The following is a 27,610-nucleotide window of genomic DNA, read 5'->3' on the forward strand; positions in this document are numbered from 1 at the left end:
GTTAATAAAGTCTTTGGATCATTATCCAGGTGTAAGGCTTCTGTTATTATATGGTCAGCACAACATGGTGTCAGACGTGTACGGACTTACTCCAAATTCTATTGTTTTCCTCGTGTTTTTATCTCAGTTTGTTATTTTTCTACTGTATGCGATGGCTTCTGCTCTCAGGAAACCGGAGATCTTGGTGTTTGATGCAGATCTCATGGAACGGTGGCGTGTTTTTGAAGAAGATTTTTCAATCTACATTGATGCTGCACACCCTACGGCTGTTCCTGCTCTTCAGGCATCAATCCTTCTTGATTTGGCGGGCAAGGAAGCTGCTCGTCGTGCCAGAAGATTTCACTATGCACCGGCTGGAGTTGACACTAATGGTGACCAAATTGCTGCGGAGTCTATCCGTGACCCTGAATGTCTCCTACGTAAATTCCGACAATTATGTGAGTTACAAATCAATGTGAGCATTGAACGCCATAAATTCTTATCAAGGAATCAAAAACAAGGAGAGCCTGTTGAGTTATACGTTAGTGCGCTCAAACATATCTCTAGTCGATGCGAATTTGGAGATATTCATGATAGTCTTGTTCGCGATCGTTTAATCCATGGCATACTGAATGATAAGTTGCGCGATGGATTACTGCGGGAAGTTGACCTAACCTTAGCGGCTGCTGAAAACCGCTGTGGCATAGCTGAATTGACTGATGCTCACATTAAAACTCTGGGACACTCTGCTGCTCGTGAAATTAATGCAGCCAGCATGTCTTATCAAATTTCTCCTCGTTTATCTCAAGTGCCGGTCACCAAGCTCAGATTGATCGATAATTGCTTCAACTGTGGAGGTTCACATGTCGCGGTTCGTGATCGTTGCCCTGCTTATGGAAAACTATGTCGATTTTGCAACAAACTAAACCATTTCATTAGGTGTTGTCGATCACGCAGTAACAGATTTGCAACGAGACAGTCAGTCAACTCGCGTGCCCATGATGACGGTTCAATCTCTGAGTTCTCACGCCCAGTTCCCATGGTTTTACAAACAGCTGGCGGAAGTGCAGAGATTGATATACATGCTTTGTCTGTCAATGCACCAACAGCTAGATCCCAAGGTCGCATTGCTCATTAATGGCAAAACCCTTTATCTCAAAGTCGACTCGGGAGCGCGCTGCAACGTTATCTGTTTGGCTGTCTTCCAGAAGCTGAAAAACACAGAAACCTTATTTCCCACAGCTACATCACTTGTCCCGTTTGCTGGAACTCGGGTACACCCCATCGGCCAAGTTGAGTTACGTTGCTGTCTCAACTCACGTGCCCACATCCTGGATTTTTACGTGGTACGTGAGAATGTACCATCCCTACTGGGTGCTGCTGCATGCCTAGATATGGGTTTGATCACTTTCAGCCCTTCTGTCTGTCCTCTGACTACAGACTGTGATTTTACACATCAAATTCTGACACAATACAAAGATTTGTTTAACGATAAGCTGGGCAAGCTGCCTGTCAGGTACACAATTACCATTGACCCTGAGGCAATCCCAGTTGTTCGTCTGGCTCATAAGATTCCCCACGCTATGCGGGATCGTGTTCAAAGTGAACTTAACAGATTGGATCTCTGGGTGTGCTTACTCCCGTATCTGACCCCTCAGACTGGGTCTCCACAGTAGTTGTCGCTGCTAAGAAGAGCAGAGACGAGATACGGATTTGTATCAACCCCAAGGACTTAAACACAGCGATCAAACGACCACGTTATCCCATGCGCACTGTGGATGAGATTGCTGCGCAGATGGCTGAAGCAACTGTATTCATGGTGCTAGATGCCAAGAGTTCATTTTGGCAGATTCCACTGGAACATAACTCCTCTAAGCTGACAACTTTCTGCACTCCATTCGGACATTATAAATTTCTTCAGATGCCTTTTGGTATATGTTCTGCCAGTGAAGTATTTCAACAAGCCATGGAGCAGTTGTTTGCGGGCTACCCATGCTCCATTGTAGTGGACGATATCCTCATTGCTGGAAAAACGGTCAACCAGCACGATGCCAATCTATCAAGAGTGTTGAAGCATGCCGAGGCCATCCATCTCAAGCTAAATCCTCTGAAATGCAAATTCAGAGTGAATGAGGTAAAAAACTTAGGCCATATATTTACCAAAGACGGCCTCAAAACTGATCCAGCGAAAACTAGTGCGATCAACGAGCTTCCAGCACCCACAGACGTGCTCAGTTTGCAGAGATTCCTTGGCATGGCCAACTATTTGAGCAAATTTATTCAGGACTTCAGTGAAATTTCAGCCCCATTACGCCAGCTTACACACAAAGACTGCTTGGAATTGGCACGAGCAACAACGGACTGCATTTGACACTCTTAAATGGCGGATGTCTGATGCTCCGACTCTGGCTTACTTTGACCCTAAACTACCGATTACTCTTACTTGTGACGCCTCACAACACGGGCTGGGTGCTGCATGCCTTCAGAATGATGGCAATGGCAATAAGCCTGTTGCCTATGCTTCACGCACCATGACTGACACAGAACAACGATATGCCCAAATTGAAAAAGAACTGTTAGCGATTGTTTTTGCCTGCAAGAAATTCAATGATTTCATCATTGGCCACACTGTCACAATTAAAACTGACCACCAACCTCTGATCAACATTATAAACAAACCTATCCACACCTCTCCAGCGCGTCTACAACGGATGTTACTGCAACTTCAGAAATATGACATGGTGCTGATCCACAAACGCGGTAAGGACTTGCACCTGGCCGATACTCTTTCGCGTGCACCCCGGAAGACATGCGAGGGTCCGCCCTCGCCGGATGACGACTTTGTTGTGATGTGTGTGTCTTTTATCCCTTCGTCCTGCATGGAGGACCTGGTTGCCCACACTGCTGTTGACAGTGCCCTACGGTCGCTAACCTCCGTCATTAAGCGCGGCTGGCCAGACAAGCACTACAACGTTCCGCTGCCAGTCCGGCCCTTCTTTGCTGTCCGCAATGAGCTCGTGCTCCAAGATGACATTATTTTAAAAGGACACAAGGCCGTGGTTCCTGCCTCGCTGTACCATCGGTATTTTAACGCTGTCCATGCGGGACACCCGGGTGCTGAAGCCACTGTTTCACGGGCGAGAAGCATGTTTTACTGGCCCGGCATGGCCGAATACATCACCGAGAATGTGGCATCCTGCGCAATGCGTAACAGTTTGGCTCCTCACCAACAAAAGCAACCGCTTCTTTCACATCCAGTACCTGAGCTCCCGTGGTCTACAGTCGCAGCTGACATATTTGATTGGCATGGCAAACAATACCTGATGCTCGTGGATTCTTATTCAGGATGGCTCGACATTGATTTTCTCAGCAGCCCCACTTCCAGTGGAGTGATTTCGAAGTTATCTCGACACTTTTCAGTCCACGGATCCCCGGGCAAATTGCTAACTGACAACGGCAGTCAATTCACCAGCCAACAATTCAGGGAGTTCGCTGGACACTGGAATTTTCGCCACATCACCAGCAGCCCGGAATATCCCCAGTCTAACGGGCTGGCTGAACAGGCTGTCAAAAGTGCTAAACAGCTCACGGAACGTTCGCACAGAGCAAAATCGGACATATTCCTGGATCTGCTTAACTTACGCAACATCTCCCGTGACCCCATCTTGGGTTCACCCGTTCAACGTTTATTGTCAAGACAAACCCGTGCCACAGTGCCTGTAGCCAATCAGGCTTTAGTCCCACAAGTGTTTCCACCGGAGGAGGTTCAATCCAGGTTGCAACAGAAGCGTGACATTCAGAAACGATGGTTTGACAAGACAAGTAGGCCACTGCCACCACTGACCAAAGGGCAGGTGGTCCGCTTACAGACTGACAAAGGCCATGACCGTATCGGAGTAATCTCTGGAATTGCTTCAGAGCCACGCTCATATATCGTTAGTGCCGATGGCGGTACCTACCGACGTAACAGGCGACACATCCTGCCTGTGAACGAGCCAGTTCCTCCTCTGTATAATCCAGATCATACAAGTTTGCTTCCGTTTGCTCCTAGTGGCACTCGCATGCTTTTGCCAGCACAACAATCCATGTCTGCAACAGCTCCTCTGCCTGTTCCATCTTCGCCTCCACATTCATCGCCTGTTCCAGTTTGCTGCTTCGTCTCCAGGGACGTTGATTCAGTCTCCCTCGCCTGTGGAATCACCTGCTCTCTCCCCGGATAAGAAGAATGGAGATGGTCTCTATCATGCACGTGCTGGTCATGTTTGCAGGCCGGTTGTGAAGTATCCGAACTATGTCTAACTTTCCTCCAGTTTGTCACCGATTGTTATGCATGATGTGCTTAGTTTATGGGTCTGTATCATTGTTGATTCTTTAAGAGGGGGGATGTAGATTAGTGTAATGGTGTCACTCATGTTATGTGTCATGCTTTTGTAGTTACGCCCCTTTAGCTTTTGAGTGACCGCTGCTTGTGAGATTCGGGTTAGTGTAAGTGGAACGTGCAGGCGTGAGGTCGTGCTTGCTATGTAGTTAATAAAGTCTTTGGATCATTATCCAGGTGTAAGGCTTCTGTTATTATACGGTTACCACAATTGTAAATATGGTCGTTTGTGCAGAAAGGTCAAGAAAGCTTGTAAACACTCTTAAGATATTTCCCTGCCTACTTTCTCCATTTTCGTTTGATCATTTTCTCCTTTCTTACATTCATTGCCAGGGTATAGAACTAATGGCAAAGGCAGTATTTATGATCCTTAGTGTCCAAGGTGAATGGGATGGTTGGACTTATTTCCAGAGAGATCTGGGTATCCTCTTGCATGTTCCACATAAAGCATCGTTTGTAATCGAGAAAGGTACACAAAGCTACTGTTATAATGAAAGGAATGGGATGCAACAATAGGGAGGTTAAGTTTCTAAAAAGGAGGGCACATTCGAGTTTTATTTGGAGTTTTATGCACATTGTTGGCCTCCTTATTTAAGAAAGCGAATCAATGCAATGCAAGAAATTTAGAGGTTTATTCTGTTGATACATGAAACAGAGAGGTTGTTTTATGGAGTAAGGTTGAATATTCTCAGCTTGTATCCATTGAAGTTTAGAAACTGAAGGGGGGGCTTGATTGAAACAGATAAAATCCAGAAAGCTTTTACAAGATGGCTCCTATTGTGGAAAAATATAGACCTAAGTGTGATTTCAAAAATAAGTGGTAGGCCATTAAGGATGGCAATGAGGCTTTTTTTTCTCTTATACTGTGATTCTAAGGTCATTGAATATCGGTGAAGCCGAGATAGATAGATTCTTGGTATGCAATGGGTGGAATGTTGCTGTGAATACATAGGAATGCAGAGTTGATGTTACCATCAGGGTAGCCATGATATTATTGAGTGGGAGATAAGGCTTGAGAGGCCAAGTGTGCTCCCTTTGCTCCTAGTTTATAAGTTCATATATTCTTTTTAAATTGACTCTCTGTGTGGAATGTGATACAGGAATTTGGCACCATGGCGTGGGAAGAACTGCAATATGTGTCCAGTTCACGATTGTGTGAGATATGAATTAAGAACTTGGAAGAAATGCATTTCCTATGAATCTACTGCTCTTGTTCTTCTGGGTGATGGATGCCATGAATTTGGGGAGATGCTGTTGATTAAGCACGAGGCTGGTGCTACATTCCAAACTGTAATTCATAATCTCATGTGTCGTGCTGGGTGGAAATGAAGGGAATAATAGTGTACCAATGTCAAACTATGTTGTCCCAGATGATAAGTTTTTCTTGAGTGACATTGCAGTTGCACCCAACTTCTAAACTACTGACACACCTTGTATATTGATGCCATTTTATTTTGTTATGAGCAAGTTTGCAAGAGGAAATCTGTTATGAGCTTTTTGAATTAAACAAACCCACTTGATGGTCTTCTCATACTCTCATCTAGAGACAGTTAATCTTCCTTTTGGAAAGGATTATAACATGAGGAAACGACTATTTTTAATGTAAACATGTCCAGGTGGTATCAATAAGATATGAAAAAGCTGCCAATTGCAGTGCTGGTCCTCATTAACATTCTAGATACAATATATATGCCATGAAATTGCATTGCATGGTGATATTTCTGTCAGCACTCTGCAACTGTGCAGTAGTAATCATAGTGTTCTTAGTTTAGTTTGAGTTTAGTTTGAGTTTCGTTTATTGTCATGTGTACCATGATACAGTGAAAATCTTTTTTTTAACGTGCTAACCAGTCAGCGGAAAGACAATACATGATTACAATCAAGCCATCCATCGTGTACAGATCCGTGATAAAGTGAATAACTCAGTCTGACGACCCCAGATTTTAAAGAACTAAACGATATATCAAAACTAAGAATAATCCTTGGCAAAGGAAATACGGCACATTTTGGCGCACAATACGTTACAGCATGCCACAACCTGAGAGACAGTGAATGACCAACATGTACACATACACTCATACATAAATTGACACTAAGGAAATTAATATCGACCTACTAAACGTGCTACCTTGCTGTACTGTTTACAACTGCAAGAACGAGTAACAATCGATAAAAGGCTATAAATGTATTGCGTGAATATATATATATATGTACAAGGGCATATCGACCCATGCATTGTAAACTTGTTTTTATATTCATGCATTTTAAATATGTATGTTATGTTCTATACTTTGGCAATATAATGATGTATCTTATCATGCCAATAAAGTATTTTAAATTGAAATTGAAATGAATTGAAATTGAAATTGAAATTGAATTGAATAACATGAATAACGTTTAGTGCAAGATAAAGCCAGTAAAGTCCAATTATAAATAGTCCAAGGGTCTCCACTGAGGTAAATAGTAGCTCAGGACTGCTCTCTAGTTGTTGGTTGGATGGTTCAGTGCCTGATAACAGCTGGGAATAAACTATCACTGATCTGGACGTATGCATTTTCACACTTCTATACCTTTTGCCCGATGGGAGAGGGGTGAAGAGGAAGTGGCCAGGGTGCGACTGGTCCTTGATTATGCTGCTGGTCTTGCCGAGGCAGAGTGCGATGTAAATAGAGTCAATGGAAAGGAGGTTGATTTGTGTGATGGTCTGGACTGTGTCCACAATTCTCTACATTTTCTTGTTTTGTTTAGTTTTCTTTATTATTATTATTGTCATGTGTACCAAGGTACAATGAAAAGCTTTTTGTTGCGTGCTCTCCAGTCAGCGAAAAGTTATACATAATTACATTCAAGCCATCCAGTGTTCAAATATGGGATAACGGGTATATTATTTAATGCAAGATAATGCCCGATAAAGTCCGATTAAAGTTAGTTCAAAGGTCTCTAATGAGGTAGATGGGAGGTCAGGACCGCACTCGAGCTGGTGAGAGGACAGTTCAGTTACCTCACAACAGCTGGTAAGAAACTATCCTTAAATCTGGACAAATGCGTTTTCAAGCTTCTGTACCTCTTGGGAGAGGGGAGAAGAGGGAGAACAGGGACGCAGGAGAGACTGGTCCCTGATAATGCTGATGCCTTGCTGATCCAGCGTGAAGTGTAGATGGAGTCAATGGAAGGGAGATTTGGTTTGAGTGATGGACTGGGCTACATCCACAACTCTCTGCAATTTCTTGTGGACTAGGGTGGAGCTATTCCCAAAACATGCTGTGATGCATCCCGATAAAGTGCTTTCTATGGGGCACCTGTAGAGGTTGATGAGAATTGTTGGGGACATGTTGAACTTCTCCAACCTACTAAGTAATTAAAGGCGTTGGTGTGCTGTCTTGGTGATAGTTTCAATGTGGTTGGTCCAGGACAAATTGCTGGAGATATTTCTAACCTCAGGGCCTGTGAATTTCTAGGAGAGGAATATCCTTTGAGTCTCCAAGGCACTTGCCCCTCCCCCCACCCACACCCCACCCCCATCCCTGAACAATCCATTCATCAAATATTCTGAACCCATACCCTGTCCACAAGAAATGCTGTGGCTTTTTTATCTAACCCCTACCCCCCCCCCCCCCCGCTCTCCCAATCCCCCCTCCTCTCCACCCCCCACCCCCACCATGAGACCCCTCATTCTTCCAACCTCTGCTGAGATGTTGAGTGCTGCGCTGTACAGAGTCTGCACCATTGTAAGCTTCCACTGTGAAAAAGCCTAATACTGGATAGATTGTGAAATAAGCCTTGGTGTGTTCAGGGAGCACAGGGAATTTTGTGGGCAATGATTTCAGTGGTATTGTTTGACGGAATGGTCTTGAAAAGATGCAGCGGATTTGGGAAGAAAAACTTAATTGAGCACTGTGGAGAAAGGAGGAGATGTTATTGAGCTTTTGACCATATTTGCTACAGTGCAACCTGAATGATTTTTGTTGTGACTATCTTTTAGCCTGTAATCATTCTTGCTCCTTGCTTCTCCACCATCAAAGTTGGTCCTTGAAATCAGTCTTGTTTCTAATGTTTTTTCGCTTTGGTGCCTTGGTTTTGTTTGCAATTATGTAGAAAATAAAATTGAAGTACAGACAACACTTGGAGGAGTAATAAACTCAAGTATACATGCTGCAGGCAGCAAAGCACTTTAAATATATCCCAGTGTGCCTCATGCTCTTCATATTCTCATCTAAATGACATATATTAATAATGTTTAAACATTTGATAAAACTACAACTGTCTTGTTGAAAGTAGCTCCAATTATGAACTGTAATTGCCTTAATAAATCAGTTGGTAGAAGCATCAACATATTCAGTTTGTTGCAAATCTAACTAACCGCTGCAATCCAGTCTGGAGTGTTGTGGGTGAACTGACACTTACCAAGATAGCTATCGCAAGGTGAGACTTTTTGTGCTCCTTGTGAATTGCAGGAAGTATTAATGAAACACACAAAATACCTTTTAACAAGAAACTGAGCCTAAACAACACAATTCCGCATTTAATATAAATTTGTTAAGAATGTAATTTTAAAATAGCATTCTGACTATTTCCTTTGTAAATTCCAATCATAGTTAAAGATTGGTAATCAAATGCAAGTTATATTTTACACAACTGAGAAATAAGAGCACATCATACAATTGCTTATTTTTTTTTGTATGTGGTACTAACTGATATTCTCATTTTGTTCTTCTCATGTTGTTCAGATACATTGTCAGTGCCTCGATGGTCCCCACAGATTCCCCGCAGAGATCTTGGGAATTCAATAAAACACAGGTATGGAACAATGAATGTTAAGATGAAAGCGTCACTCGAATTAGACGTCTGCAGTGAGTGTTAATCACAACTTTAGTAGTAACACATGCAATAGCAAATCAATAAAACCAAGAAATACAGATTTAAATTGCTCTTGAAGGAAAAGAAAAGGGACTTTGAACATCAAGATATCTTTGAATGGGACCAGTACTAATCACATCAGAGAAATCTCACTGGCGATGCCAACTTATTAGTAGTCAAATCAGTGAATATAACTGATTAATCCTGAATGCTGCCCAAGTTACAAAGAAGGTCTAAATGATCAAAAGAGAAGTTTGAAATCACCAGATTATATTTAATTTAAAGATGCACAAATGTGCATATTCTCTGACTCGGTTTTGAACCTTCAATCCCACAAGATTGTGAAATTAAATGAGCAAAATATAAGAAAAGAGGCCACACGAGCCTCTGAAAGTAAATAAAAAGGAGATTACGAAAATCTACTTTAAAGGATGAGATTAGAGATAAATTATAGGAAATAAGAGATGATCATCTTCGTAATCATAGGCACAAAATGTATCCCGGTAAGAGAAAATCCTGGGGGAAGAGAGAAAGAGGAAAGAACATGAAATGATCACAATAACCAGAGAAACAAGTACCACACAATCTAAGGAGACTGACGACCTCTATGGACGTGATGGTCAGAATCCTAGAATTTTATAGCAAATGGTTGCAGAAGTAGTGGATACATTGAATATTATCTGATAATACTCCTCGCATTCTGAAAAAGGCATTGTGAATTGTACAGCAGCCAATTAAATGCCAGTAAAAAACAAACTGCTGGAGGAACTCAGTGGGTCAGGAAGTATCTGTGGAAGGAAATGAACATGGAGTCAGAAAGCCAGTTAAACTAACTTCTGTCATTAGGAAACTTCAACAAGGCATTTAGCAAAACTTAATATAAAACGAAGAGTCAGCATTATTTCACAAAAGGGGAGGAGCAACAATATTTCGTGAGTTTTTTGACATTCTATAAATTGAGAATGAGTAGATTTAGTGTTTGAATTTCCAGAAGACATTTAAGGTGCCACATAAAAGGTTATGTGCTTGCTGCACAAGATAGGAGCATAGACAATTAGAAGTAACATGTCAGCATGGATGGAAGATTGGCTAACTAACAAAGAAGCAGAGTGAAGATAGAGAGGACGGCGGTTCCATTCAGTAAGATCAAAGACAGTCTGTTCTTTGCCATTTTTCTGCCAATTCATAATTCTTCATCGTCTCTAGACTAAAAATATGCCTCTCAGTTTATTCAGTGACATTCCCTGCGCAGCTTGATTAAATGACCAGTGAAAAATATTTCAATGGAATAAAATGTATCAAAGCATGAACTTGCTTTAGTAAGAAAAACAGAAGGTTGTTAAAAATGAAAAAACCCCACAATGTTGCAGTACGGAAGGTTTTGAGTATTCTTGTATATGAAATATAGCAAATTATGTGTTCAACGAGGAATTGGGAAGGCAAATGAAAACATGGCTATTGTTGTAAGGAGGGCAAAGGTTACAAGTACAGAAGTCTATCTACTGTCATACATGGGACTAAAGAGAGTAAAACACAAAGCTTTAATGCATTAGGCAGCATCTGTGCAGGGACTGGACAGATGTTTCGGGTCGGGACCCTTTTTCAGACTAATGAGACTACATCTGGAATGCTGTATGGAGTATTGACCTTATCTGAGCAGGTATATTTGCATTGGAGGTAGTTCAGAAAAGGTGCACTGGGCTGTTACTGAGATGAAAGTTTGTTTTACGAGGAAATTTGGGGCAGAATGAACCTGTACCCAGTGGGGTGTAGACGAACGAAAGATGCCCTGGTTGAAACACAATATACTGATGGTGCTTGACAGGAAGGATGCTGAGAGGATAAAGGGAGAATATAGAACTAGAGGGTTTCAGAATAATGGTTCACCCATCAAAAACAGAGATCAGGAGGAATTTCTTCCCTCAAAGAGTTATGCATATATACAATTCTCTGTCTAGAGAGCTGTGGAGGTTAAAGCATTGAATAAATACAACATTGAAGCAGACTACTGGAAAAGAAAAGCAGTGGATTGCCCTGTTTAACGTGTCTGCTCATTTATTTGAGGAAGTTGGAATGGAGGAAGCAAAGTGGCAAAGAGATACTCAGAAATCAAGACCCACAGATGCTGCAGCATCCCCACAACTCTGTCACTCGCGTGAATTACCTTTTGTGCCCAGATTGGTCTAATTAGCGACATAGAGTCATCGAGTGATACAGTGTGGAAACAGGCCCTTCGGCCCAACTTTCCCACACCAACCAACAACGTCCCAGCTACACTAGTCCCACTTGCCTGCGCTTGGTCCATAACCCTCCTATGAATAGGACAAACCTGTCCTATTCATGTAATTGTCTAACTGTTTCTTAAATGATGGGATAGTCCCAACCTCAACTACCTCCTCTGGCAGCTTGTTCCATACACCCACCACCCTTTGTGTGAAAAAGTTACCTCTCGGATTCCTATTAAATCTTTTCCCCTTCACCTTGAACCTATGTCCTCTGGTCCTCGATTCCCTTACTCTGGGCAAAAGACTCTGTGCATCTACCCGATCTATTCCTCTCATTTTGTATACCTCTATAAGATCTCCCCTCATCCTCCTGCGCTCCATGGAATAGAGACCCCGCCTACTCAACCTCTCCCTATAGCTCACACTCTCTAGTCCTGGCAACATCCTCGTAAATCTTTTCGGAACCCGTTCAAGCTTGACAATATCTCTCCTATAACATGGTGCCCAGAACTAAACACAATATTCTAAATGCGGTCTCACCAACATCTTATACAACTGCAGCATGACCTCCCAACTTCTATACTCAATATTCTGATTGATGAAGGCCAAAGTGCCAAAAGCCTTTTTAACCACCTTATCCACCTGCGACTCGACCTTCAAGGAACCATGCACCTATACTCCTAGATCCCTCTGCTCTTCAACACTACCAAGAGGCCAACCATTTACTGTGTAGATCCTGCCCTTGTTTGACATCTTTTGCACATTACGATACTATAGACTATATATCATCGTCTTACTGGAAAATGAGTGACAAACAACATATCAATAATGTGGTTGCAGGCTCACAAGGAAGGAGCTATCTGAAGTTCTCTCAAAGAGAAGCAGGAGGATGAAGAACGAGGAATTTGCTAACAGTACGGCAGCCTGTTTGGATACTAAATATTAGTACCAAATAGGCAGACATTTGTGTGGGGAAAATCAACCCACAATTGGGGCAACACTCAGATAAGAATGGAGTGAAAGTATTGCACCTGCTTGCTGGAGTGTAACTCTACACTGTCATACTGGGCCACAGAAATAGTAAGGACCATGGGAGCAAAATATTCAGGAGATGAGTAGTGGGAAGCACAATAAAGTGATTGGCACATTGTTCAGCATGTTGTAGCAAATGCAAGAGATAACCAGGAGCATAACAAGTTTACTTCACACTTCTCTCTTATCATGCAGAGGTCAAGGAGTGTCAGGAGGTAGGACCTTCTACTCTGGAGTCCAGTGCCAGTCACTTTTAATACTTTTAATACTTAAGAATTATAGCAGGTTTCTACCTCAAGGAGAGGAAGAAAACACCATTCAACTTCTTTGTGCCACCATGAAATTTCAGGGTAATTCTGGTTTTTTTTAAACTGAGCCAGCATTAGTAAATTGATGTCCCTCGGGAAGATGTCCCTTGAGAAGCAGTCAGCTCTTCTGCGGAAGTTGTTTGCAAAGATTGGCAGAGACACGGATACCTTTGCAATGGTAACGTGTTCTGGATTTTACTCGGATGTCAGGATTTATCATCTCACCACAGGCTCTCAGGTAATGCCTTAGCCATGCCACACAGTCAACTTCCTCAGACTGCAGCCATTCCTGGTAGAATACAGCATCCAGAAACCAGATACATCAGGGCACCAAATCATCAATGCTTCCACCACCGACATGTACGTCTTCCACGACAGTAAAGGAACAACTTTTCAGGAGATACAGAAGAGCACTATGTCTGTAATAGGAAAATTATATCTGCCTGAAACGCAAGTAGAATATTTGCCAAGTAGATTATCAGTTATCAGATGAGTTTAATTGAATTTTATCATTTTAATGAGTTGGTCCAAGAGGAAAAGGCTTTTATGTTGAATTTTTAAAGTTTTGTTCTGTTTTATACTAAATAAAGCACTTTTGTTTTATTTATGATTACTATATTCTATAGAGATGGCAAGGCGTAGTCCTTTTTTATGGTAATCCAAAACAAGATACTTTGTTGCCATTGTTGCCACTGCTGCCTCATCCACAGGGCTGTCTCCACAGTGAATGGTTAGTTCTCAGTTGTCAGTGAGGATTTGCTTTCATTACTCTTATGTAACTTGGAGCATAGCCCTTTCATGGCAGCCTCTTAGAAGCATGGCAGTAAATTGGGTAAATACTGCCACTTTCTTGATCAACAATGCATGGCACCTTGGATTTTGCGTGCACTGGAACGTTATAGCGTTGCAAGGTTTAATGGCTGCATGTGTTTAGCGCTTATTTCGATGCTCCTACTCTCAATGTTGTTCCGTAGGTAAATTATGCTCAGTATATTATGGATAAATAAAAAGAATAAATGAAAACAGAACAAGCTGTAACTACTCAGCAGGGCATCTTTGAGGGTAGGCATCGTTTCTAGTCAGAGTCATTCATCTGAGCTGGAAAATGTAGAACACATGTACATTTTAAGGTGCAGAGATGGTGGTGGACTGGAAAGGTCTGTATTGGGCTGGAGGCCAAAGTTGGGAAGGGAATAATGACTTTGAATACAGGCATTTACAGACAGAAGAACATGAGGAAACAAATTGAAACTTAATTTGCGTAGCCACATATGTAGGGAGTGTAGAATGCAGATTTGTTCAGGCAGAAACATTGTGAGGGATGAGCTGTACCTTTTTTACCATCAGGACAGGCTCAACTAATTCTCTTACTGGGGAAAGTTTATTTGGAAGAACAAGAACAAAATGCATTACAACTTATTCAATGCTGCCTCATCAATCCACCCGATTTATTAAAATTATTGACTCACTTTCTTAGACAACAAGAAAAAAAAATCTTGGTTTGTGTTGAAACAGATCTCAATTCAGAATATATTTCTCTAGATTTGTTTTGTCATTCGCTGCTCACCTGTCAGGACAGATAGTAATCTTCTGAAGCGTGATACTTTCATTTTTATTGTATAAAGCTTATGCAAGACAATTAGGTTACCTGCTGTTTAGCTAAGACTTAATTTCCATCTTTTCCCTCGTAAGTAAGTTTGAAAAAAAAAATCCAATAAAGTAGAGCATCCTTCATTGTACGTATGTAATGGGTCAGTAAATTTTCATTTTAACTGTTGTAGTGTGTTAAACCATTGAGTGTTATTCCTGTAACAAGATAAATGGAAAATCCTTCTGAATTCAGATCTGTCAGACCATATTACTCACATTTTATTAACCTCCGATCCCAACCTCCGCATCCTCCAAAACCACAGGTATATACAGATGCTGCAATGAATTGGTAAAACATATTGAACTTCATTGTTACGCAATGCAAAAATGGAGAAGGTAACAAGTAATTGAAAGGAAAAAGATTGAATCGGAGATATACAGCAAAGTGATGGAACATGCCATTGATGGTGCTTTCAAGCAGCACTTTCTGAACTACATTTGTTCACCGATGCTCAGTTGGGAGTTCACTCGGATTATTCACCATCACAGATTCGGTCTAAACATGGACCAACGAGTTGAAATCCAGAGGTGAGGTGAGAATCATTGCCCTTGACATCAAGGCTGCATTTGACCAAGTGTATTGTCAAGGAACTCTGGTAAAACTGGGTGAGAGTCAGACCTCACACTAAAGCATATGATTGTGTTTGTTGGAGGTTCATCATCTTTGCCCCAGACATGACTGCAGGAGTTCTTCAAGGTTTGTCCCAGGTCCTACCTTCATCTGCTGCTTCATGAATGGCTTTCCTTTCATCACAATATCAGAAGTGAGGATGTTTGCTGATGATTGCACAGGGCTGAATTCTACTTGCAACTCAGAAAATGAAGCAGCTCATGACTGCATGCAGGAAAATGTAGAGAATATTCAGGGATGGATTGGTAAGTGTCAAGTAATGTTCATACCACAAAAGTACCAGACAACATGCATCTCCAAATAGATGTGGTCTAACTACCTAACCTAAGCATCCAAAGGTGTTGCAATCATCGTCCTCTGCCATTAACATCGTTGGCACCATCTGACCAAAAACTCATTAAACCAGGCATGTAAGTAACATGTTTATAGAAGCAGATCAGAAGTATTCTTTGGTGAGTGATTCACTTCCTAACACCCCAACGCTTGTCCACTATGTGCAGGGCACAAATCAGGAGCATGATGGAATATTCTCCGCCAATAGTTCAAGCAACTCTCAAAAAGCTCAACATGCTCCACGACAAAGCAGCATGCTTGATTAATACTCATCATTCACCATTAACCTTCATTCCCTCCACCACTGCTGCACTGTTGTTGTGATGTGTGCCGTTTACAAAATGCACTGCCGATGCTTGTCCAGGACACTACAAAACCAACCTCTAAACACGTGACTTGTACCTCAGAGAAGAACAAGGGCAGCAGGCACATGGGAACACCACCACTTGCAGGTTTTCCTGCAGTCACAGACCATCTTGATCTGGAAATGTATCACCTTTCCTTCACTGCTGAGTCTAAATCCTGGAACTCACTGCCCAATAGCACTGTGAGGGTATTAGCCCCAGTAGGATGAAAGCATTTCATGAAGGCAGCTCACACCAACATGATGTTTCATTCAGATAAATGCAAGGTGTTGCATCTTTGTTAGCCATACCAGGCAGGAGTTATGTAGTAAATGGTAGGACCTGTGGAGTTTTGTAGAACAGAGGTAGAGAAGTGCAGATTCATAGTTCCATGAAAGTGGTAATGCAGTGGATAGGCTAGGACTTTTCCCCTGGAGCATAGGAAGCCGAGGAATGACATTTTCAAGGTTTATAAAATCATGAGATGTATATATGCAGTGATTGGCACAGTCTTTTCCCCAGGAAAGGAAAGTTTAAAAATAGAGGGCACAGGTTTAGGGTGAGAGGGGAAAGATTTCAAACAGATCTGAGAGGAGACTTTTACACACAGAGGATCATAAAGTCATAAGGCATAAGAGCAGAATTAGACCATTTGGCCCGTTGAGTCTGCTCCTCCTTTCGATCATGGTTTTTCTATTTTACACTCTTTACCCCATTCTCCTGTCTTCTCCCCATAACCTTTATTGCCCTTACTAGTCCAGAACCTATCAATCTCTGTTTTAAAAATGCCCAATGACTTGGCCTCCACAGCTGTCTGTGAAATTGAATTTCACAGATTCACCACCCAATGATGCGTATATGGAAGGAGCTGCCAGAGGAGTTTGGCACAATTATGATATTTAAAAGAAACTTGGACAGATACATGACAGGACAGGATCGGAAAGGTTTGGAGGGATGTGGGCCAGATGCAGGCAAGTGAGACTAGCTCGGTTAAGCAAATTGGTCGGCATGACGACTGTGTTGAACTGAAATGCCTGCCTCTGTGCTATAGAGCTCTGTGCCTCTATGACCTCAAGGGCAATCAAGGATGGGCAAGAACTGCTGACCTTGCTGGAGACACCGAGGTCCCCTCACAAATGAAGGAAAGTACTTGCCTTGATTGTAAATATGGTTCGACTTTTTAACTGTGGGAGACAATGTAAGTGATATCCTGCAAAAGCATGTACGTAAAGTAAGGTTCCAGTAATAATCTTGAGTTATAGCCTCAGTGACTGCCCCTTACTGACTCAGCATGCATGGGACTTAGAGTTATTTAGCACCGTTCCTCAGTGAAATACTGCACACTAATATAAAACAAAGAAGGGTTAAATTATCAATTGTAGTACTTCAAATATTATAGGAAAAATGTGCTACATATGTTGCATAGCCCTTCCATTCACAAGGTGGACATGGTGTTATAGACAGGGTTCAGATATTCTCATTTATAGGCTAAGTTGTTTTTAAAATCACATTCCTCATTTCTGAACAGACATTTGGTCCCACATCCAAGCCGATTAGATTTCCCCAGCAGAAATAATTTTGGTTGGTAGCTTATTAGGTAACTCCTAATAAGAATAATCCGAATGCACGATAAATATCAGAGGGTTATGGAAGTGAAGCTCGCATCAAACAGGGAAGAGGGAGAGTCCCTAAGGAGCATACATATGAGCATAGAGACTTGGAATAGGTCACAAGATCATGTGGAAAGAGCAGAATTAGGCCATTTGGCCCATCTGGTCTGCTCCGCCATTGCTGATTTATCTCTCCCTCCTAACCCAATTCTCCTGCCTTCTCCCCATAACCCTGACACCTGTACATGTCAAGAAATTGATTAGTCGGCTCCACAAGCCTGCTCAACCTACACTCCCTTGCCAATCTAGAATCTCACGATCCCCTGCCTTAAAAATAACCAACAAGCCTAGTTTCACTACCTACTTGAGGAAGGGAATTCCAAAGTCTTATGCTACTCTTAAATAATTCTTCACAATGAAATGTCCTTTTCACAACCATCTGGTCGAGACTCTTCAGAAACCAACATATTTTAATGTAGTCCTGCCTCACTATTTCCAATCTCCAGTAGACACAAACCTATCCTGTTCAATCTTTCCTCTTAAAACAGTCTGGCCATTCCAGATATAGAAACATGGAACTGCAGATGTTGGTTTACAGAAAAAGGACACAAAGTACTGCAGTAACTCAGCAGGCCATGCAACATCGCTGGAGAACATGGATAGGTGACATTTTGGGTCAGGACCTTTCTTTAGCATCACAGTATGCCTACTTTGAAGAAGTTATCTTCGTCTCTCCAAGGGGAGTTCTGTAAGCTCCCCTCTCACTGTTTCTCCTCTGTGATTCCTACTGCTCTTCAACCATATTCTGACCTAAAGTCTGAAGAAAGGTCCGGAACCCAAAACGTTATCTATCTATGTTCTCCAGAGATGTTGCCTGATCCGCTGAGTTACTCCAGGTCTTTGTGCCCATTCCAGATATCAGTCTCGTAAACCTCTGAACTGCTTCCAAAGCATCAACATCCTTCTTAAATAAGAAGAACTTACTGTACAGTAATCTGGATGTGATCTCATCATTGCTCCATAAAACATCGCTACTCTATTCCCCTTAGCAATGAATAATAACATCCTTTGCTTTCTGAATTCCGTCACCTGTGGACCCACAAGAAAACATATGGTTTTGTTCACAGAAAATTTGATTGATGTGGAAGCCACCACACTTACACCATTGGTGAAAAGGGCAGATTGGGTCTTGATGATAACATGCCCTTGACATTGAGAGGATCCTGATGGCCTTGGGAGGTAATGCATTTTAGAAATTAGAATCAAGCAAATAACCATTGGCTTAGCTGTACTCAATCTTAACTGAAAACTCAATAAAGGTCAGCAAAATTGATAATGAGACTTGCAGACTAATGCATTGGTTATGAAGAACCTTACTTTGTGTCGTATTCACCATACTTGACTTTGAAAGATCTTATACACAGTACACCTTGCCCTTGAAGTCCTTCTTTATTCAGAGAGTGGGTAGCTGGAAGTTATAAAATCCCTGTTCAGAAACTGATCCTGTTTTTGATCCAGTTCAGACTGAGTATGCAGTGGAACCATATCTTGAACAACTCGTGTTAATTCATCAAAAATAAAATACATGTATAGTTTGTAGGTGGGATGGACAGACTTAGTGGGAACTTTTTCTCATCCACTTGCAAATATTTTCAGAGGAATTGAGTCATTCTGCAAAAGGATTCTATCTGCTTTTAATTAGTTGAGATGCAGTACCTGAGCACAATATTGAAAGTTTTTAGGAGTTATGTGTAGGTAATTCTGGAAGGAAGTGTCCACAATCTAGGTCAGTGGTAATCTGGATAATTCCTTTAGTTTATTCCTGTGACATAGTGTGCCAGTATAGATGGATTATTAACATTTTGGAATATGACACAAAACCGATGGTGCTGTGGGTAGCAAGGAATGTTACGACTACAGCAGGTTATGTAGATCAGATGGAAAGTTTGGCAGAGCATTAGCAGATGGAATTTAATCCTGACAAGTATGAGGAATCCTTACCACCTTTTCCCTATTTCTTGAGATGTCAAATAGGGTAGGGTAAATACAATAAACGGTAGGGTACTAACGAATGTTGATGGTTCAACTTGAACCATCAACACAAACAGATTGGATGGTGAAGAAGGCCTTTGGCATGCTTGCTTTTATGGGTCAGGGCATAGAAAATAAAAGTTGGGAGATTATATGGCAACTTTACAAAACACTGGTAGAACCACATTTTGAATATTGTTTGCAATTCTGGCCATCATTTAGCATGAAGAACGTGATTGTACCGGGGAGCGGGCAGTGGAGATTCATCAGGATACTATCTGGGTGGAGAACTTTAGTTATGGGCAGAAAGTGATAACTTTCCTTGCTACCCACAGCACCATCGGTTTTGTGTCATATTCCAAAATATTAATAATCCATCACGATGTCACAGGAATAAACTAAAGGAATTATCCAGATTACCACTGACCTAGATTGTGGACACTTCCTACCAGAATTACCTACACATAACTCCTAAAAACTTTCAATATTGTGCTCAGGTACTGCATCTCAAATAATACACCTCCATCTTGGAATCCCTCATTTTTCTTTGCTCCAGGGAAATTGAGCCTAAGAAAGTGATAACTTTCTTGGGCTCAATTTCCCTGGAGCAAAGAAATATGAGGGATTCCAAGATGGAGGTGTATTATATTATGAGTGATGTTGATATGATAGATAGTTGTTTTCTTTTTCCCGTGGTAGGGGTATCAAGAACAAAAAGGCATAGGTTAAGGTGGGGGAAGGAGTTTTCAAGGGGATTGGTAGGGAGTCTTTTTACACCAAGTGGTTGATATTTGGAACTTGCTGTCAGAGGAGGTGATGGAATCAGATACAATAATTATGAGGAATTTAGATGGACACTTGAATAGCAAGGCACAGAAAGATACAGACTAATGCGAGCAAATATATAATTCTATAACTCCAAGTGCTGAATGGTGCTTTCTTCAACAACTTCAGCTTACGTATTGCAACATCAAACATAAGCTCGAGCTTACGCCAGATCGAAAGCAGTTTCATTTTTCAATACTGAGCTAATAACTTCACAGTTTACTGTATATTTTACTTTCCCTTTAACCTGCCTGTACATGGTGGTATTGTTTTCAGTCTAATTGAAAATAATAATGCAAGTGATTAATCCTAAATAAATGATTTTATTTGATCTTTCCTGCAGATTTTCCACCAAGTATTGGATGTCTCAGACCTGCACAGTATGTGGGAAAGGGATGCTTTTTGGCTTGAAATGCAAAAACTGCAAGTATGTAATCAAATAAGTTTGGGTCTTGACCCAAAACGTCACCCATTCCTTCTCTCCAGAGATGCTGCCTGTCCCGCTGAGGTACTTCAGCATTTTGTGTCTACCTTCGATTTCAACCAGCATCTGCAGTTCTTTCCTACAAATAAGTTCAGAATGTGTATTCCTTGCTTGCCTAATTTCAGCAATATTAACCAGAGAGTATGTGCCTTTTACTTATGTCAATGAGGGATAACTATGTCACCAAATTGTACCATGGTCCACTTGAGCTGTTACATGGGGCCGTGATTTAATTTCTCATCCCATACTGGAATGTAAACCTAGATCTGCTATGCACATTTTTTTAATTACAAAATCCTCAAGCTACTCTACACAGAAGCACGAGTGCTACTCATTAAGCTGTGCCTGAAAGCAACGTAGAGTGCAAATTTGTGCAATTATAGTTGCCTTCTACAGAAATGAAATATAGCTTTCCAAATGGTATGCTTGCCTTCATTGGTCATGGCGTTGAGTATAAGGGTGAGGAAGTAACGATGCACCTTTGTCGGACTTTGATTAGTCGGCATTTGGAGTGATGCATGCAGTTCAGGTCACCCCATTAAAGGCAGATTGTGGATGCTTGGGAACGGGTGCAGAGGAGGTTCACCAGAATGAAACCTGGATCAGAAGGTATTAGCTACTAGGAGAGCTTGGACAGATATGGATTGTTTTTTGTGGAACGCAGGAGGTTGCAGGGAATCCCGATAGAAGTATGTAAAATTATGAGAGGCATAGATAGATGGCCAGAATCTTTTTCTCAGGATGGAAATATCAAATACTAGAGGGCATAGCTTTAAGTTGAGAGGGGCAAAGTTTAAGAGAGATGTGCGGGGCAAGTATTTTTTATATAGGGTGGTGAGAGTGTGGGATGCTCTGCTGGAGGTAATTGTGGCGGCTGATTTAATAGTGCCATTTAAGAGATTTTAAGATAGGTGCCTGGATATGCAGGGAATTGAGGGATATGGATGATGTGCAGGTGGATAAGAGTTGGTCTTGGCATCATGTTTGGCAAAGACCTTGTGGGCCGAAGACCCTGTGCGATACTGTTGTGTGTCCATGTTCTGTTTTTTTAAATAAAATGCACTTATGAATGCCTATGTAGCTCATGTAATATATTATTTCTCACTAGAGATAGCATGAAACCTAGGCACTGGAGAGAAGTCAGGTAGTTTTCTAATGTCAGTGGATATCAGATATTCGGTCACCCTACGTGGCAGTTGTGCATCTGACTGAATTAATGCACAAATAGACAAAGAAGTAGAAATAGTTCAGGCCAAAATACGTGTATTTTTTAATGAAATAATATGTTTTCTTTTGTGTATTGGTAAGACACAGGGAACTGTTACCAGTGTGTTCCATCTGTATCTGATTCTTCTTGGAAAATCAGAAGTTAATAGTTTTGATGATTTGAAATATTCAGCTGCTGATTTTAGGCTTACACTATTTAGATAAAATTAGTGCATCATAATATGTAAAGCCAATCTTGATATTGTGATTTAAAGCCAATTTTGCGATGACTCATGGCAGAATCAACAGCGAAACGTTCAGGTTTACACAATGGACATCCAGCTTTGACTCTCCACCTAGCCTTCAGGAACAGCCAAATAAAACAACAAGTAAAATTAGGTTCTAAATCTAGCAATTGACATAGCTCAGATGAGAAAACAAAGGAAATAATTGGTGGTGAAATCATAGCATGTTTCGTGTTCACGATTTTATAGTTTTGCTAAAAGACACTCGGAAGAATACTTCTTTGTAGTTATTCATATTTTGCATAGTTCTCAGTCTGAACTGCATTAAGCGACACAATGCCAACTCATGGCTCCAGCAATTGTTTGTGACCACCACAAGCTCCCAGATATCTCTATTTCCAGTAGGCATTGTGTAGAGGACAACAAACGAAGGTTCTCATGTATAAAATACATGCGCCAACACTACATTCAGCAAGTTACTCCATTTTTTGCAACAATATTTTTCTTTGATTTCATACTCAATGAAAGGGATTTCTGTGGTTGTGTTAAAGGCAGAGGAACCTACCCAGACTTGAGAACAGCATCTTTCCCACTGCTCTCAGGTTTCTGAACCATTCACCTCTTCACACACCCTTCCCGGGGGTACTGCCACATTTCCTCACTCTTAACTCTACTTCATGTGGTTATTCCGTAACTACACTTCTAGTAATTTTTTGAACTACTTCATATTGCCCTTCAATCTTTGCACCATCCATTCATCATTATATTTATTCTTGTATCTGTCACTACCATGTATGCTGTTTATGCTATGACCTTCATGTGAGCAAATAATTTCATTACACTCTGGTATATTTAATAAAATAGGTGACATTTTGGGTCGAGACCCTTCTTCAGACTATCTGAAGCCAGTGGAGGCCAATTCACTGGATGTTTTCAAGAGAGAGTTAGATTTAGCTCTTATGGCTAAAGGAATCAAGGGATATCGGGAAAAAGCAGGAACAGGGTACTGATTTTAGATGATCAGCCTTGATCATATTGGCTCGAAGGGTCTAATGGCTGAATGGCCTACTACTGCACCTATTTTTCTGTTTTTCTATTTTTCTATCTTCAGTTTAAACCAGCATCTGCAGTTCCTTCCTACATAATAAACTACTGTGAATCTGAATAATCCACTGATCAGGCTCGCAGTGGTAGAATTGCTACCTTACAGCGCTAGAGACCCCGTTCGATCCTAACTACAAGTGCTGTCTGAGTTTGTAAGTTCTCTCTGTGACTACATGGGTTTTCTCCAGGTGCACCGGTTTCCTCCCACATTCCACAGACGTGCAGGTTTGTAGGTTAATTGGCTTCTGTAAATTGTCGCTAGTATGTGGGATAGAACTAATGTATGGATAATTGCTGGTTGGCGTGGACTTGGTGGGCCCAAGGGCCTGTTTCCATGCTGTATCTCTAAACTAAATATGGCAGTAAATGGTATGGAAGCTGACCACCACGGGGATCTGATCTCTGGTCCTGCCATTTTCCATGGATTTTTGGAGGCTAAAACTGATTCTTTGGCCTAAGTGACAAACTGACATTAGCTATCCTGAAGCTTGCCAAAAATAGGCCACAAATCTAGAGGATAAATTCCTTACTTTGGTAGCCTGCTTGGCTCAATATCAAGAGGATCAGTGGCCACTAACTTTCCCTGACTCTACCATTCACCTTTGCACCAGGAAGAATTAGTGGCCACTTAACCTAACCAATCAATATGTTTTTAGGATATGGAAGGAATGTGGAGCACTGGGAGGAAACACTTGTTCACAGGTAGAAAGTGCAAGCTCCATACACATAGCACTGGAGGTCAGCATTGAATCTGGGTTGTTGGAGTGTTCTATTGATCTATCACCTATATCAATCTGTCACTTGCCAGACTTTGTCCCGCCCTGCCTCTCTTCCAGCTTTCTCCCCCCTCCAACAATCAGTCTGACATGTAAAGTGGCATCGACAGTTCCTTGTATCTAGTATCTTTACCAGCTGTGCTCTTGTCCTCAGTAAAAAAAAAAGGCAACAGAGAATCCTATTTAAAAATATCAGAGACTTGAAGTAATAGACTTGAAGTAATAATTGACGTATTTCTGAAATAATATTTTGTTTTTTCTTCCTTCACTAGGTTGAAGTGCCATAACAAATGCACCAAAGAAGCACCACCTTGTCATTTACTTATCATTCATCGTGGAGGTGAAGTTTGAATATTTGAATTTTGCATTTTTATTTGTTCTTTAAGTGTTCCACATATCTGTACCTTCTGCAGTTAGTGAATTAGTACATTTATTGAATTAACTGATTGCTCTTTCTCCCAATTTTGTGAATATTTAAAATGCATTTTTCCTAAATCTAATGCAGATTTTTTACTTCACAAGGCATGGCAAATATGATAAATGTAGCACTGTTTTAATACTGTGTAAGTGGTGTGATTCCGTAAAACATAAATTGAATCTACATTAATAGTTGTATTGTAAAAACGTTGTTACTATTTTTCAGTAATAGTCCAATTTCATTGTGGTAAGATTTATAACTCCTTGTTCATAGAAAGCCACTGAAAAATAGTCAATTTTCCCTATGCTTTTCCCTGTTGGTGCAGTAACATGTTAGACATGGCTATAAAATTATGTAAATACAATTCAAATACATGCTGATTTTCAGACACTTTGTGTAACTAAGTATATCTTACAACGGGTTTCAGAGCAGTAAAAATAGTAGTTATTAGGCAGGAAGTAAAAGCACAGCTAGATGTTCAGATTTCTCAGGACATGGTTGGGGAATGGAGCAGCAGGCGTTTTTTTATTGATGTGTAGCTGTGGGCCCTGGTAGGACATGAGACATGCTGATAGTATATTGGTAGTCTGCTCTTGAGGTTGGCTTGATTGAAGTCTCTGGCAACAATGACCAGGGCTTTGAAGTATTTGTCTCAAGGCTATTGGTAGCAGAGTACAGAGCAAGCTTGCTTTCAGCATGGGGAGTGGTACAGACTGCTGCCAGGAGAGCTGAGATGAATTCCCACGGGAGGTAGTTGCCATTTCTAACATGTTATCGTTCCATCCACACTGAGGGCCATGACACACACAAACATGGGTAAAATTTGATATTTCAAAGTGACATCTACTATGCAACTACTTATAAGGGAGTGCAGCGTAGGTTCACCAGGTTAATTCCCGAGATGACGGGACTGACATATGATGAAAGAATGTGTCTGCTGGGCTTGTATTCTCTGGAATTTAGAAGGCGGAGAGAGGATCTTATAGAAACATATACAATTCTTAAGGGATTGGACAGGCTAGATGCAGGAAAAATGTTCCCCATGTTGGGGGAGTCCAGAACAAGGGGTCACAGTTTAAGAATAAGGGGTAGGCCATTTAGGACTGAGATGAGGAGAAACTTTTTCACCCAGAGAGTTGTGAATCTGTGGAATTCTCTGTCACAGAAGGCAGTGGAGGCCAATCCACTGGATATTTTCAAGAGAGAGTTCGATATAGATCCTAGGGCTAACGGAATCAAGGGATATGGGGAAAAAGCAGGAACAGGGTACTGATTTTGGATGATCAGCCATGATTATATTGAATGGTGGTGCTGGTTCGAAGAGCCAAATGGTCTACTCCTGCACCTATTTTCAATGTTTATATTAATATTTTAGCTTTTTGGATAAATGTTGTGATTTTGAATGTGCATTTCCTTGAAGCATCGATGCTTCGGTTAAAATACTTTATTCAGGCAGTTTATCAACATACTTTTGACCCTCTTGGCATTTGCGGTACAGATCCATGAAGGAGTAAATCTTTGACATCTGTACTTTAAAAGACTCTCAACCTTTCTGAGAAATTGCAGATATATCATTCCCACTTCAAACCTTTTTCCTATTTCATGTTGTTCTGTGGGAGAAGTAATCTTCTCAATCAATGTATTTGAGGTTCATCCTGATGAGATAGAATATGTTATTTGGAAGTATTAATTGAAAGAAATCTGTAATAACCATGATCAAATATTTTTCCTTGATCTAAACTTGATCAGTAATTTAATTTTAGCCTCAAAATTACAGTCAGGTTATACTTCAAGAAGCCAATCGAGGGCAAGATCAATCTCACTCCCGCCATGCAAATCTTTTTGTTTCAAATCCTCATACTCAGAGTGTCCAGAACTTTATTAATCTGTGCTGACATCATAATTACTCTGTTACATGAAAAAAGTTCCATGCAAAAATGAATTTTGTTGACCACTCTCTTCCAATAATCGAGCTGTTACTTTGGCCTTGAATAATAAGGCTCTTCTATCATATGATTAAATCTACAAAACGGCGACCTGTTGTTTATTTTATTATTTTAGAAACAAATAATTTCCAGGTTTCTTTCAAAGGAAAAATCTTAATATTTGTAAAAGCTAAGCCATGCACTGGTCTCCCTTGAACAATGAACACTTCAAAAACCAGAATGGAACTCAGTTATTAGTCCACTCAATCTATCCAACAGGATGAAAGCGATGTACTTTCAACTTTGTAGAAAATGTTGCAATGAAGGGACAAGATGTTCCTTTAAACATGTAGGATTGATTTTGAAAATTTCTTCCCTATATACATGCCCTGAATATATAGAAAAAGGTTTACTTTTCCCATGACAGAAATTTAATTTAGTGTATCGAGTCATAATTATTTAAGAGGGATGGGGAGATATACGTATATAATTAAAACAATTTCTAACCATGATTTGTTTGAGGGTGCTGACTTTAATATGGAGAGCTGTCATTACTAATCAGCTGTGATTAATTATGAAATAAATCATGGTCATGCATAATAATAGTAATACGCAAAGCTTTTTCCTCATTGTAGCCATCTCTGATTTTCAGCAAGACTTGTGCGAACAGAATCTGTGCCATGTGACATTAACAATCCTCTTAAGAAGCCACCCAGGTACTCCGATCTGCACTCCAGCCAAACACTGCCAAAATCCAAAAAAATTAATAAGGTAAGCCATTATATTTTCTTACAGTTCACATATACCAGCCAAATAAGGTTACCATGAAAGCTACATGTTAAATGTTTTTGAGAGAATAATATCAGATGGATGATCCTTACTGCCATTGTTACACGCATGCAGCGATTTTAATTGGGCTGGAATGTTGTCACAAGTGGACCGGAGAAAGGATGAGATTAGGGGTCAGAAGGGAGGGCTGCTGAGAACAATTAGTTTGCGCTGGGCCTCATTCTGACAGTCGAAGAGGCCCAGGACAGAAAGGTCAGTATGAAAATGGGAGGGGGAGTTAAAGTGTTTGACAACTGGGAGATCATGTAGGCCTAGGCGGACTGAGCGGAGGTGTTCAGCGAAACTATCGCCAAGCCTGCTCTTGGTCTCGCCAATATATAGAAGCCCGCACCTGGAACAACGGATACAGTAGATGTTGGAGGAGGTGCCAGTGAACCTCTGCCTCACCTGAAAGGACTGT

At 41.0% G+C, this 27,610-nt stretch overlaps 1 protein-coding gene across 1 annotated transcript in view; it reads left to right on the forward strand.

The window, feature by feature from the left end:
• ksr2 (kinase suppressor of ras 2) overlaps positions 1 to 27,610 on the forward strand; it is a 365,578-nt gene that overhangs the window by 223,913 nt on the left and 114,055 nt on the right. The window contains exons 6-9 of the mRNA XM_078421757.1: positions 9,085 to 9,154; positions 20,547 to 20,630; positions 24,291 to 24,358; positions 27,014 to 27,132. Coding sequence (XP_078277883.1) covers positions 9,085 to 9,154; positions 20,547 to 20,630; positions 24,291 to 24,358; positions 27,014 to 27,132 — 341 coding nt within the window. The remainder of the gene's footprint in view (positions 1 to 9,084; positions 9,155 to 20,546; positions 20,631 to 24,290; positions 24,359 to 27,013; positions 27,133 to 27,610) is intronic.

This window comes from Rhinoraja longicauda, chromosome 25 (genome assembly GCF_053455715.1).
Source record: "Rhinoraja longicauda isolate Sanriku21f chromosome 25, sRhiLon1.1, whole genome shotgun sequence".
Classification (NCBI taxonomy): domain Eukaryota; kingdom Metazoa; phylum Chordata; class Chondrichthyes; order Rajiformes; family Arhynchobatidae; genus Rhinoraja; species Rhinoraja longicauda.